The sequence below is a fragment of the Bacillus rossius genome, chromosome 12, assembly GCF_032445375.1.
Source record: "Bacillus rossius redtenbacheri isolate Brsri chromosome 12, Brsri_v3, whole genome shotgun sequence".
Taxonomy (NCBI): domain Eukaryota; kingdom Metazoa; phylum Arthropoda; class Insecta; order Phasmatodea; family Bacillidae; genus Bacillus; species Bacillus rossius.
Genome location: NC_086339.1, coordinates 33538016 through 33552439, shown reverse-complemented (window position 1 = coordinate 33552439; position 14424 = coordinate 33538016). Strand labels below are relative to the sequence as shown.

The window sequence follows — 14424 nt, the reverse complement described above, 5'->3', positions numbered from 1 at the left end:
GAATATTCCTTGTTGAAATTCGATCATAAAATTCTTTTAAGTTTTTTTTTGTTCGCTTTTATCGGATCCGTTTTATTTTATAGTTTGAAGTTACTATTCATGATAGTAAAATGGTACGTGTGATTAGAGTGAAGAGGTATAGTTGAAAACCCAATTTGCGTATAGCCTATATATTGTACGTTAACTTTCGTGTCCGAGCTTGGTATTTTGCAACACGAGAACACGTGAATTCGCTCGTCAGCGAGGTTCAGATGTTCTCACATCACCGTCCGATCACTGAAAGATATTAGGGACCGGAAAAAAATTCGCGGGTTCAATGACCTGCAGGATGAACTCCACAGTTCTACGTACACTCGGTCAAACGCCACCCGCTCATTTGGCTGCTGTCTTGTGAGACGTCCCAAACGTAGCAGCCTGTGTGATTCTTATAAAGCTTTGGTCGGGTGTTTCTCATCGGCCCAGAGTCGTCCAGGTTGAGTTGCGAGCCAATATCAAGAGGCAGCACTGAGGTACAACTATTTGTGTTTTAGTCTATCGCGAAATGAATTCGCGAATTTTTCCACGGTCTCTACTGAAAGACTTGTTTGTTTTTGCTTGGACAGGTAGTAGGTAGTTTTATTTCAGGGCGTGAACGAAGTACAGGCTACCGCGCGGCCAGGCGGCGCGCGCACGCCGAGTGCAGACACGCGGCCAGGAAGACCGCGGCCAGCAGGAACAGGAACACGGCGTACACGGGCGACTCCGGGCCCAGCAGTAGCGTCGCGACGCCCAGCGCCGTGAAGAACACCAGGCCGACCACGGACGCGACCACCACCTGCCGGCAGGAGCCCACACTCACTCCTCCTCCTCATCCTCCGTCGGGAAACAAACCCCCTCGCTTCGCTTGGGAAAAAAGGGGACGCACCACAACGCCGGAATGTCAAAATTGACCACAACGCCGACAGCTAGAAAACTGCTGTGTACCACAACGCCGTATTACCACAACGCCGAACTACACTAACGCCGAAAAATTGTCATTGCAGGACTGCCACAAAGGTTAGGTTAGGTTAGACTAGGTTAGGTTAGGCTAGGATAGGCTAGGTGAAGTTAGGTTAGGTTATATTACGCTAGGTTAGGTTAGGTTAGGTAAGGTTAGGTTTGATTGTGGTATTTCGGCGTTAAGTTACATTTAAGAAACACGCACAAAATTCATTCAGTTGTTATTTCGGGCGTTGTGGTACACGGCAGTTTTCTAGCTGTCGGCGTTGTGGTCAATTTTGACATTCGGCGTTACGGTATTTCGGCGTTGTGGTAATTCGGCGTTGTGGTACACAGCAGTTTTCTAGCTGTCGGCGTTGCGGTCAATTTTGACATTCGGCGTTATGGTATTTCGGCGTTGTGCTAACGACCCGAAAAAAACCTAGACTATCGGAACGGGTGGGAGATCGGGCAAGGCGCCAGCAGTGCTGACGAAGTCTCAGGGCTCAGGACACAGCCAACTGTCTGTTCAGCTGAGTGAGGTACGGGGCTGAGGCGGTGACATGCTGGGTTGGTGGCCCCAGCCGCTGGTCATTGCCGAAGCTCTAACACCTTCCAGATCAAACAACAGGGAGTGATCCCTAACAGTTCGGTTTTTAAAAAAAGCTCTGGAATGTTTATGAGAAGCGAACTGGAATGTTACTGCCACTTTACCCTATTAGAGCGCACACGTGGGAGGGGAACGTGAGAATGCCGGCCGTAAGGTCGGAACAATCTGTGGAACGGGTTTGATGAACGTAAACGTCAAAAAAACATGTCTCATGGAATAATTTCACTATATTTTTAAGTATTCTGCTTGTTGCGTCCAACACATGGGCAGTTTACTACATACAAACTCCCTATCCAGACATGACTTACTTGTGTCGGTTGAAACCCAAGCGGAAAACTCCCCCCCCCCCCCCCCCCTTAAACTCTGCGAATTTCCGAGGGCTCTCATTGCGAATCCTACAGATTTGCAACCCTGCCTACACTGGTAAATTTTATTTTTGTAAATGGAACAAATATTATTTCAAAATTACACATATTTGTAATTTTGTACATTTACCACAAACTAGTATTCGCAGTTACACTGGTTTCAGTTTTCTTACCCAGTAATTTATGATTTGTACTGTAAACCGTTCCACGATTAGCTATCAATTATTAAATGCGCACATTAATAAGCACGATAAAATAAAATTAAGTACAATATACTTTTCCATTATTTAAAACAATCATGTTTGAATGAAACATCAAAATAAAATATAAAATTATAAGCCAATATTAGTAAAAAAAATATTCAGCACTTTCTGGAAAAACGTATTACATACATTAAAAAAAATGATCATAACTATATGTTGTAAAGAGTTACAATAGACTATCTTTCTGGTAGTATTAAAAACTATTTCTTAGCAAACGGTTTTAAAAGGAATCTTTTGTTAAAGTACATAAATTTTTTTGTTCTTTTTAAGAAACAGCTTGCTATCCGTGAGCGCTGCCTGTGATTAATGACATAAACACTGTTTTAATTTTAATATAATTTAACGGAATTTGAATCGAACAACTATTTATATCACTACCAGATAGCTGGATCTTCGTAAAATAATGACTACACCAGTATTCAGACTTCTGTGTTCTTGTTTTAGTCGTAAGTGGGGTATAAATGCACTTAGAAGGAAGAAAAAAAAGAGTGTTTGGTGTTGATTTACCAATGTTTTTATTATTCCCAAACTAGAGTGTTTACTACCTTTCTACCTAAACATCTACGATGTTACGCATTAATTTATGATTATATATTATTAAAGGTCTATCAGGATTAAATATAATCCATACAGACAGCCAATAAAGGCACTTGGGAATAGGAATAACCCGAATAAGTTACAGCTAGCTGCCATGCCTAGCATCAGCTCGCTGTTAGTCGACGTGAACAGAAACAAACGGTTTGCAGCGAAAACGCAGCGTGCATGCAGGCGAACAGGAAGACAACAGTGAACAGGAACAACAAAAAGGAAGAACAAGACAAGCCCGTCGGGCTTCGGCGAAGTCCTCAACGTTCCCTGTCGACAAAATACTGAAAGGACACGGCGCGAAAAAAAAACCCGATGACAAATGATGATATACACCGATTCTTTTCTGCTCAACACTCTAACATTGTCTTTTGATTCGCTCAAAGAACTGTCGAAATCGAGCTTATGTAAACATTGACATGCAGGGCCTTTGTTTGTAACTAATTAAACCGTTTAGGAAATAACCTTACTGTTACCCGTTAATACAAACCAGACATATCTTTATTAAAATTAGTATGTAATTCTATTTGTCGTGTTTTGATGCAGTAAACAGATTAATGACTGATCACAAAATTTCAAGCACTGATTGTGCTGAAACGAATGTTTAAATAAAAAGTAGGACATAACCTCAACAACGCACCGGCGTCGTCCTCCATCACGCAAGTTTCCGACAGTTATATTGGCAAAGCAGCCGCTCAATATCAGGTCAACTAATGTTCTACCGTTCATCTCTAATGCGGTCTTTATCCATAGTTAGGTTATGGTCCAACTGGAATAGGCGTGGTCGAAATACACAGGTATTTGGTGGAACGTGGACGGGCCAACCTGCATTGAGGAATGTTTCCTGGCAACTGACTCAAATACATTGGCCCCTACATTTCAAGTTAGCAGAATAAATATTTTTACTACAATCGTTCGAGAAAAAAAAGGGCAAACTAACATCATTCAGGAAGTGCTTGCTGGGCGGAAAAATAATTTTCAAGCAATACATAAAATTACACAGTGCATGTAGTGAAATTTTAAACTAACGTTTGTATTAACGGGTAAAATGAATGTTCTTTCCCAAAAGGTTTAATTAAAAAGAATGTATAAACACATATAACAGATAATGTCACTAAAATAATATCAAATGAACATCATTAAAAGTAAAACTTTCATTTACTATCATTTTCACAAAAAAAAACATCTAAAGTTTCGCTCAACTTTACTTCATAACAATCACTATCAGGTTACTATTTAAACTATCATTTTACAAAACCAGCTCGAAATTATAATTAAAACCACGTGACGCCCTATTGACAGAAACTGCGAGCTTCACCAACGTCGATGAATTCAAACGAAACGTGCTGTAAGGGGCTCAAGTTTCATTTCTACTTGTCGAAACAAAACACTTTTCATTTACTATTTGCCAGTATTTCGTAATGACACATTACATATCATTAGCGGAATAGTGTTGTGGCTTCCCGATTGATGTTTTAGGACAGGGATGACTCACATTTACATATCGTGGGCAGCCAGTAAAAAAAAATTATGGGTGTGTGTAATTATGTACGCGCGTTAGAAGTTATACTTACATGGCGTGGTAAAAAACCTACTTTAACTTTGCTTCAAATAATTAAGAGATATAAAATCATGAAAGGACTGGAGTGATATTATAACTACGGTTGGTAAAGTATAAAGTCAATACACTAATTAGATTAGATTATTTCATTATTCAATTTGCAAAATAAGATTTTTGACAATTTATATAATTTCACAATATTTATTAGGCTTTGTTTATATCGCGCCAAAGACAAACTGAAAGAAAAGAGTTCGCACATTGTAAAGAAAACCATTTCGCTCATGTGCGAACTCTTTTCTTTCAGTTTGTCTTTGGCAACAAAGCCTACTAAATATTGTGACATTTAATTAAATGAAAAGTGAGAGTGGGTTATGATTATTTTAACTAAGCTTGAGAATCTATCAGAATTGTACAAAACACTTTTAAAAAATAACACACTTTAACGTGTGTAAAATGTCTACATATATTGATTTTAGATTTTTTTCCAATTTGGCGGTGATTGAAACAACAGCTTGCCAAACTTTGCCTCGTAGACGAAGGCGCGGGAGTTCTTACACGCTTTTTTACACTCTTTATATTAGCTTCACCTGTATGTTCGTTTATATGTTTGTAACCGACTCCTTTGCACTCGATTGTGACCCACTTTAAAAGGACAGATTTAATCTAAACTTCGTACACTTATCGAGGACCGGTGACAAAACACTAATTTAATAAGTTTATCTCATTATCCTGATTAGGATCGACAGGATTAAATAATTTACTCACCCAGCCTCTGTGTGAGAGCAAGTGAGACAACCGTGCAGTCGGCGCATGCGCACCGTCTACCGACTTTCCAGCTCGAGCACTCGGGGTATTAGTATTATTGCAATATATCCTCGACAGTTGGTTTGTTGGCCGAGCGGATTAAGGTGCGGCAACTAATAAACACGCTTTTAAAGCACATCAAACTAAAAAGTGAGAAATAATTTTTAAAATAAGCTTAAAACAATAATGAATGAAAAATACTAGTATTATTGCGAAAAAAGCGTGGGGCGCTTTGTTCCATATTTATCGTACATCGAGCGCTCGATGGTAGAGCAGCCGACATGTCATTGGAAGGCTCTGGGTTCGAATCCCAGTCCTGGCTATCCGAATATTTCTCACATATTCTATACACTCTCATTGAGAAGGTCCTTTCCTCATCCTTTCTCAATCCTTATCCTTCCCAAAATTTCTGTTACGTAAATGTGGAACGCTTCACTATCAATACAGCTGTACACATTAATAATTTGGAAAATAATTACAGTTACTTATAGTTATCACGGAATTAATAGTAGATTAGAACAAATAGTTTTAAAAAAATTAAAAAAAACAAGCTTTTATAAATAAACCAAACTAAAAATAATAGTTAAAAAAACAAAAAAAAACACGCTTTTATAGAAAATCCAGCTAAAAAATATAAAATAAATTTTAATAAATTTGAATTAAAAATAGTGCAAACTAAAAAAAAGTATGTTATTTAAAAAAAGCGTGGGGTGCGTTTTAAGATATTATCAAAATGATAATCCTTCTACTCATATCTGTCAATAAAATAATTATAACTATTGACACCATTCACCCCACGATTTTTTTAAATAACGTACATTTTTTTTAGTTTACACTATTTTTAATTCAAATTTATTAAAATTTATTTTATATTTTTTAGCTGGATTTTCTATAAAAGCATGTTTTTTAGTTTTTTTAAACTTTTATTTATTCTCTTTATTCTATGTTATTCGCAGCAGTCATTATAGCTAGGCTGAGCATAATTTCTAAATCAATTTTAGTTTGCAACAAAGCGTAATTTCATTGTTTAATTTTTTTTTTAAATCAGTAGTCGAGCTGTGAATTCCTGTTTGTGTGGCGTGGCATTTCCAAGCCGTTGGTTGGTCGAAACTTGTCCGCGGGCAACGGTTTGGCCACCAATGATCCAGAACTTGAATCGATTTCGGACAGGCATAGATATGTATGCCTCGCTCGGATCTTTGGTGGCGGCGCAGATGAACTTGCGCCACTTCAGAACGTTTGGTATTTCCCCAGCGATCATAACCGACGGGAAGTTATATTTCTTTTTTATCCTTTATCTTGCACTTGTTTCGCAATGACAGCTGGGCCCTCGGGAAGCGAAGAGTTCCGGATCGCGCGGTTCCTATTTGCTTCCGCGCAACTCCACGAAGCTCAACGTGTTTTTATTTTGTGGTCGCCACAAGGGTTACCTTCGAAAACAGAAAAGCGATGATTCTCCTCACGACATTTTGTTTCAGAGTTCCTTAACGGTTCGACTCGCAGTCTCTGGAAAAAAATATTTCCTGCTCATTTCTTCGGCGAGGAATTTTCTCGGTTTTCTGAGTGAAATGCCCAACTTTATTCTTGAACAAATCCACTCTAAGTCTGTGTCCGAATTTTTTTTGAAGATATACTTCTTTAGGCGCGTTATGAAAAAAAATGATGTGAGTGAATTTTTACGATGCGCGCGCACCATGCAACGAAATTTCCACAGGATGAAAAAAAAGAAGGCTACATACAAAAAAATAGTTAGAAACAAATAAATATTGTATAGGCTATGTGATTTTAAATCTCATACTTTAGTGACCAATGTTGTAAACATATCATTAAAAAAACATTCATTTATTGTGAATATTAGTGATATAAATTGTATTTATAAATTTTTTCAAGTGTTTTTTAAGGGTGTAAAATTTTTGGCTCCTACAAAAAGGTTGTTGACATCAATGTTTGCCAATAAATACATTTACCTCCAGAAAAAATATATTAAGCTGGAATTAATTATTAAAAAGGAACGCGAATTTACAGTCACCTGATTTATGTTCCTCCCTTTTTGTCTAAAGTTTCGATCAATTATGTGTACATTTTTTTGTAAATCTTCATTATAAACATGTATAAATATTTATTTGAATTAAAATTATTAGCAGCAGTAAATTTATAAGTGGAAATATTTTTAGTAAACTTTAAATTACTTAAATGTTCATTAAAATATAACCTACAAATAGCTTTTCAATGCGGTGAGGATTCTGTATACCTGCATACCTGCCTACTTCCAGTTTGGACAACCCTTGTGATGTTCCTTCCGGGGACAAGTACGATATCATTATTATAAATCAAGTGAATTCGGACATGGCTTTAGTTAGGTCCTTTAGACAATAAAAACGACCTTCCTAGAAGCCACTTGTCACTCTAGAATAACCATTTTATACTATTTTTTTTTAAAGTTTTGCTATCGCATCCCCAAAACAAGACTATCTCAACTAAAATACTACTGATTTCACTTCATACGGGTTTAAAGTTTTGAAGCTTACCTGTCAATCATGTGGTGTCCTGATAACTTAAGACGAAGAATTTTTTGGGATATCAAACAGTTTATTTTTCTAATCTATACTAATATTATAAAGCTGAAGAGTTTGTTTGTTTGTTTGTTTGAACGCGCTAATCTCAGGAACCACTGGTCCGATTTGAAAAATTCTTTCAGTGTTGGATAGTACATTTATCGAGGAAGGTTATAGGCTATATTATATTATCAATAACAATAGGGATCCTTACTAAAAGTCCAATTTAGAATCAAATGCGTTGGAGGGGGTTAGATACAACATGCAGTACACGTACGAAGCGTGTGTTGACAATGCCGCAGGCGCTAGAAGTTTATTTCCTATTGCCTATTAACATTGTTGCCACGCACATTCTTAATTTTCCCATACAAGTAAAAAACACCCGTGTGATATTAACAACGAAGCAATCAGTACTTTCATAAGAGTTCAATTAGTATTTAAATACTTTTTATCACTTTAAATCGCAAACCTAAACTATTGTTTTTTTCCTCTCTCTGTGTTTAATTTGTTTTTTATTGCCCTTTTTTTCAAGTATATATATTTTACATACTTTAAAATTCACAGTAATAATCCTTATGTTACGCAGGATGACATTTTCCGAAAATAAGATCCCATGGGTGGTTAAAACCAGGCAACAGTGGGTACTTTGTCTGCATGAGAACAGGATTTTTCATTGTTCATGCCTTCTGCGTCTCCATGGCAACGGGCATCGCGTGGCAGTAAGGAGGGGCATGTATAATGAGCGGCGCAAGAGTGATCTGCCTGTAGACTGCCGTAGCGAAGTACGGGTACATCAGTTGTACGTTGCGTGCACGAGTCGGGAAACCATCGGTGCTATTCATTTTCTCTCCGGTACATTATACAGCATTGTAATAAATTTTCACTGAATTATTTTTATTTATACCATTACTGTAAATGGGAGATATGGCTTAATTTTTTTCAATTAGTATAGCCGTGCGAAGCCGGGTCGGGCAGCTAGTTAAATATAAAGATAAAACTGTTATACATAATCATGTTAATTTTGATGAAGTATACATTATTACTTTGTTACGATATCCTTGTTCTGGTGGCGCGATATGTGATTCTTCCATTGTAAGATCAGGAACCAGTAGTTCTTATCCAATTATTTTCTTGAATGCAACTTTGCTGGAACTAAGCTTGCACCTCCATATTTTTTCGTGATTTGGTTTTCGTTTGGACTGCCAAAGATCTAAGCGGAAAACGGCTTACAAACCAACAAGTATCAAATTAAATCCCGAGACGTAAGCAAGAGTCAAACCTACGACACAGGAGTTGCAGGCAAACAACGATGACCTATAAAATCGCGGCTACTAATGTTTCCAATTGATGTCTGAATATTTTATTGTAATTTTATTTTTTATGTGTGAAATAAGTCCTGATGGAAATCGAGCACGTACAATTCTGGACAAGCAGTTTATGAAACAGTTCTCTCTCGTGGTCCCCGCCCAACACGCCCTGACTGAAAATGGACGGGACCATCAAGGCGAGACGTTGTTACTATTTTGGACACTATACACTAGACTTGAACATTACTAGCACAAAGGGAACGAGGTTGCTCTATCCACTGTATTGTGTGATTTTTTCTAAGCTGACGAATTTATTTCTAAATGCCCTTGAAGTTTCTTTAATTCAAGATATATTTGCCTGAATTTATCTTGATAGCTTTTATAAACTTGCTATTTCGTCGTAACATTTAATCGCTTGATATTGCGAGCTGTAAAATAAAATTATGAAGGCTTGCGTCACTTTTTACCACTACCTTTTGGATAGCACTTAAAAATATGGATGTGATAGAACATAAAATTCAAGAAAGCTATGACGACCAATTTATACGAACATCTCTTAAATTAAAGTAATGAAGAAAAAAAAATGGAAATTACTGGCATTGGATGTGAATAGACCTGAAATGTAACATGTATTTTTATTTGATTAAATATAACGAGCTTAATAATTGTGAATGCTTTTGCTGTTTGACATTCATTCTATAGCGAACTCTTATTCATTTAGTTTTTACCTCACAGTAAATATCCAGAGACCGAATCTGAATAAAAACCCAGAGAGGGGAAAAAAAGTTGTCACGTTTCAATGTTGTTCTTTGCTTGGTAATTTATTTTTTGGTTTCATAACGAGTGCAGAGTATACTACTGTAGTAACTCGCATTTATAAAATGATACAGTTCAAAGGGAAACTCTCACGCAAGCAGCGCTGTTGGGAGCACTGTCTCTCGCGACACGCATTTGTTTTCTCATAACGACCACGGAAACGTAAAACACAGACACATTTGTAATTATGCGTGACACATTATAATATTTCAACTCTTTAATTAAACAGTAACGAAAAATCCCGTTGTTATTTTTTTCTCTAGACGAAAATAAAACAAGTTCTACGAATGTTAAAGTCCAGTTACACTTTCGTTAATGTTTCTGTGTGATTAAAGAGGCAAACATTACTTAAAAACCAACAGGATGAATGTTCATCAAATTAAAATTATGATTGTTACAATTTATAACTATAGAGCAATTGCAATTTGTATTGTAAAAATAAACATTTGTAGCACAAAAAATAAATAAACAAAATTTTGTGTTTTTATTTTCTTTTTTCGTTGAATATATTTTTATAATATACTTTCATAAAGCACTACAACATTTGAAATTTCTAAAAAATCTATACACAATAATACGCAACGGTATGATGTTTATCAGCTTGTGTAAATTAGGCGTTTTGAGTGTTTTTAGAAATAATGTAAGAGTTGAAAAGGACTAAGACTTATTCAAAATCAACATTTACATTTCTAGCATGTTGGTAAGAATTTATTCTCCACGTAGCTACAGAGACATAGATATGATTGGTAGTTCCTGAATCATTACTTTATTATGCATAATTAATGTAGCACAATCAAATACAAACGCAAAAAAAAAGAGTTCTCTAATTAATATGATATTTGAAAATGAAAAAAAATTAAGAAAATTAAAAAAAAGAGTAACTATATCTTTTAGTTGCGTGAATTTTCTATAGAGAATGCTGCCCTGAAAATTATTTATGTTGAGAAATTATGTACCAACATGACATTTAAATAAAAACTAAAATTCGTAACATGAATATTTTTCTTTCCTTATTTTGATACTTGATTTTACGATTTAAATATAAAATTTTAAAAATGATAATTATATATATTTTTCTTAGCACGTTATTTACTGCTTACAAAATTACACGTTTTAATGAGAGAGCTTATTGAAATAACTCAAACAATAAGTGTTCATTTAGACAAATAATTGCGTTCAAACAATCGGTTATTGTATTATCTGCCACTAAATGTCACTAAGTCACAGTGCCAACTCGTCAAGCCGATATATAACCTATAAGTAGCTACTTTACTTTGTGATAAGTATGTACCTAACAAGCAGTTATTTTTATGAGCTGTTTGGCTGTCAGTCACCCGTCTTATTTTTGTGTGTGTTGAAAACAGGTCCCAAATATAGTTGCCTTTCGGGAAAGTACTCAGTTAATTACGAATGTAGTCTTATCCTTGAGAAAATGTCACTTATAATTTTCTGCGAACCGATAATACATCTTAATGTAATATCAATGTTTTGACAACTTACAAAATACATTAAATGCTATTACCTTAAGTAAATTTAACCGGAATTAAATTTTATTTAAGTCCACCAACATACTGAACGAATAAATGGTAATATGAAAATGCCAAAGCACATTCTTCATAACACACATTTATTTTTTACTTAAATTAATCCTTACTGAGCACAAGGATAATCAAAATAATCTCATAAATAATTTGGCAGACAAAATTTTCAAGCTGCAGCAACGAAGAAAATTTCGTGTCATATCTGTAACTTTCATAACCGAGATCCCAAGACACTTGGCGTAGGCTAATGGAGGAGTTCTTACTTCGTAACTTCCGAGAGCTATCCGGCAGCTCGCATTTGCAGAGCGCATTTCCGCTCGTTAACGAAATATTTCCGTGAAGTACTTCATAAAATATGGCAGAAGTTTCAACAGCATACCCAAGAAATTGCCGGACTACGACTTTTCCCGAAGTGGGTCGCGCTAACTAGGTTAATAATTGTTTCATCAAGTCCTTCGGTTTAACTATTTATGTATTGAGAATATTACTCCCTATCATAAAATTAATCAGAAAAATCTTTTAAAATCCTAGATCATCATATTTAGTTCAATTTGCTTATATGAAAGAAAATCATAATGATTGATTGATTTGTTGGTTTTTTTTTCACACTACTTAAGGGATCATAGAGAAAATTAGTTCATATTCCATACAATGACTTTTATTATTTTGCAGTTGAAGGAAATAAATGCTTTAAACCGGTCTTGGTGACATCACAGAAAAATTATCCGAAGCTCTAATTATTTCAGTTACCATTATTTATAATTTTTCATATTTACATCAACTTTACGACTTCAACTAAAAAATATTAATTTCCAAATGTTTTTTTTTTTAATTGAACAAACGAAGTGAATAAGTGTATCGGCGTATGCATGTTTGTATGTGACTTTGTCCGACAGTAACTTGAGAATTGTTGATTGGATCTTCATAAAATTTGGTAGGTAGTAGGGCAAAAATAATGAATGATATGTATCGGTATCAAAAAAAGGGGGGGGGGAATTTCAAATTAAACTAATCAGGTCAAGTGGGGCATCGCATGAAAAAGGTTTGTACATTTCAAAACTATTTTTAGGTAGATTTCGAAGAAAGACTATCTATTGTAGCCGTTACCATGGTATGACTTTCGAAATTTTTTTACATAGTTTTTAATTTCGTGGTTCATAGAACCCAAAAACATCATAAACTTAAAAGTTTATATAAAAATATACATTAATATATATTATATTTTTTATGGACACGATAACTGCCGCAATTTTGCACAAATCACTTCAAACTTATACCTACATAAAATATAGAAATGAAAATCTCGACCGAGTTCGTTAATGGGAAAAATTCGACCAAAGAGGTAGAAAAAAAGAAAGGTTTCTTGAAAAACAGAAAATTTTTTAAAACTTGTGATATATGAAAATATCACATCCGTTTTTTTGCATCACGATACGGCCGTCTCCAAGGGTATACACATATCTTTGGCGTCACAGAGTCAGTGAGTGACGAGCTTAACTATATGTAGGATACGTTCTTTAAATGATTCATGCAATGGGGAATTTTGATTTAATGCAGTGTTTTGGACATACGCCATTGCAGTTTTGAACTGTTTGCCATGGAAATAGATAGGCTATGATTGTGCCTGATGATGGGAGCATATGTCAGTTCCCGAAACGTCGCAACTGTTGTCATTGGAAATATTCTGTGTTCAACAGTGCTATCATCGTTGTGTTGTCCGCAGTACTTGTTTACCTTCACCTTTGTGTTCACATGTTTGCTGCATTGTCCAGGTTTGTTGTCTGCCTGCAAAATTCGCGGATTCATTCGGTGATAGGCTAGAATTCAAACACACTTACCTCTTAGATAATTTTGCTATTGGCTTACTGTTCATCTGGACGAATCTCAACCAGTTATAAACCCTCAACCAAAGAAGGATCGAATCACAGACAAACCAGCTGAGACGACTCGCAAGTCGGCAGCCAAATGAACTTGCGTTATTTGCCCGAGTGTTACAGGGTTCCGTGCAGTCTATCCTGAAAGGCCATCGGAACCGCGAATTTTGCAGGTCTCTAGTTATCACGTCAAAAAAAACTGCATGAAATGAGATGTACAGTAGGTGTGTGGGGACGCGGAGCCGGCGGCGCGACACCTACCAGTCTGAGCGCGCGGAGCTGGTCTACGTGCGAGCCCAGCCACATGACGTAGAAGGCCAGCAGGATGACGAGCGCGCAGGCGGCCACGACCAGCGCCCGGAACAGCCCGCCCTTGACGAACTCCGAGCTGCGGTAGTCGCCGGCGGACTCCCGCAGCCAGGCCGCCAGGCACAGCAGCACCGTGGCCAGCACCTCGTGGCAAACAACACACACGCCACACGTGGGGAAACAACTACAACACACGGCGACAACTCGACGGCAAGTTCACACGCACAGATGCGGCGAAAACAGGAAAAAATCGTTTTAAACGGCAAAGGCAGCTCACAAATGCCACAAAACCAGGAGCGCAACAACAGGGGGGGAAGGGGCAAGGGTATTTCCCCCCCCCCCCTGAAACCTAGAAGTGGGGGCAAACGGGGTCAAAGAAAGTGCTGTGTAATCAATTTTTAGATAATAAAACTGCTTAAATAGCACCATTTTCCCACCTTGAAATACAAATTTTCCCCCGCTTCAATAGGGGGGATCAATGATTCTTTAAAAAAAGGTATAATGCCCTTCTTTTGGAAATTTAGTTGTTGCGCCCCTGCACAAAACCATTGTGTTTCGCGACAAACAGTGGTGGACCTACATAAGGACCTAAGGAAGGGAAGGAAAACGGGGGATATAAGTACATCCTCCCAAAGTTATGGAAAAAAAATTGAATAAATATCAGTTACGGCAGTACGTTACTGCGTGGGAAGCCACTATGTAGGTACTGTAGACCCATATGAAAGTGCGTTATTTGGAGTGAAAATAGCGATGTAAATTAATTTCCTTATTTCCTCTAATATTATTTTTTCGTAAAATCTTTTTTCCTTGAATATAGAATCCTCTGATAACTAAGGATTTGATTGGCCCATCTCTAGTTGTGACGTGTCCTTCAATA

The 14424-nt window shown here is 36.7% G+C and overlaps 1 protein-coding gene across 1 annotated transcript in view; it reads right to left on the bottom strand.

The window, feature by feature from the left end:
• Positions 1-643: 643 nt before the first annotated feature.
• The window catches only part of LOC134537319 (uncharacterized), a 53444-nt gene continuing 39663 nt past the window's right edge, over positions 644-14424 (bottom strand). The window contains exons 8-9 of the mRNA XM_063377621.1: positions 13500-13691; positions 644-814 (exon numbers count right to left, since the gene is read on the bottom strand). Of these exons, the coding sequence (XP_063233691.1) occupies positions 644-814; positions 13500-13691 (363 nt within the window). The remainder of the gene's footprint in view (positions 815-13499; positions 13692-14424) is intronic.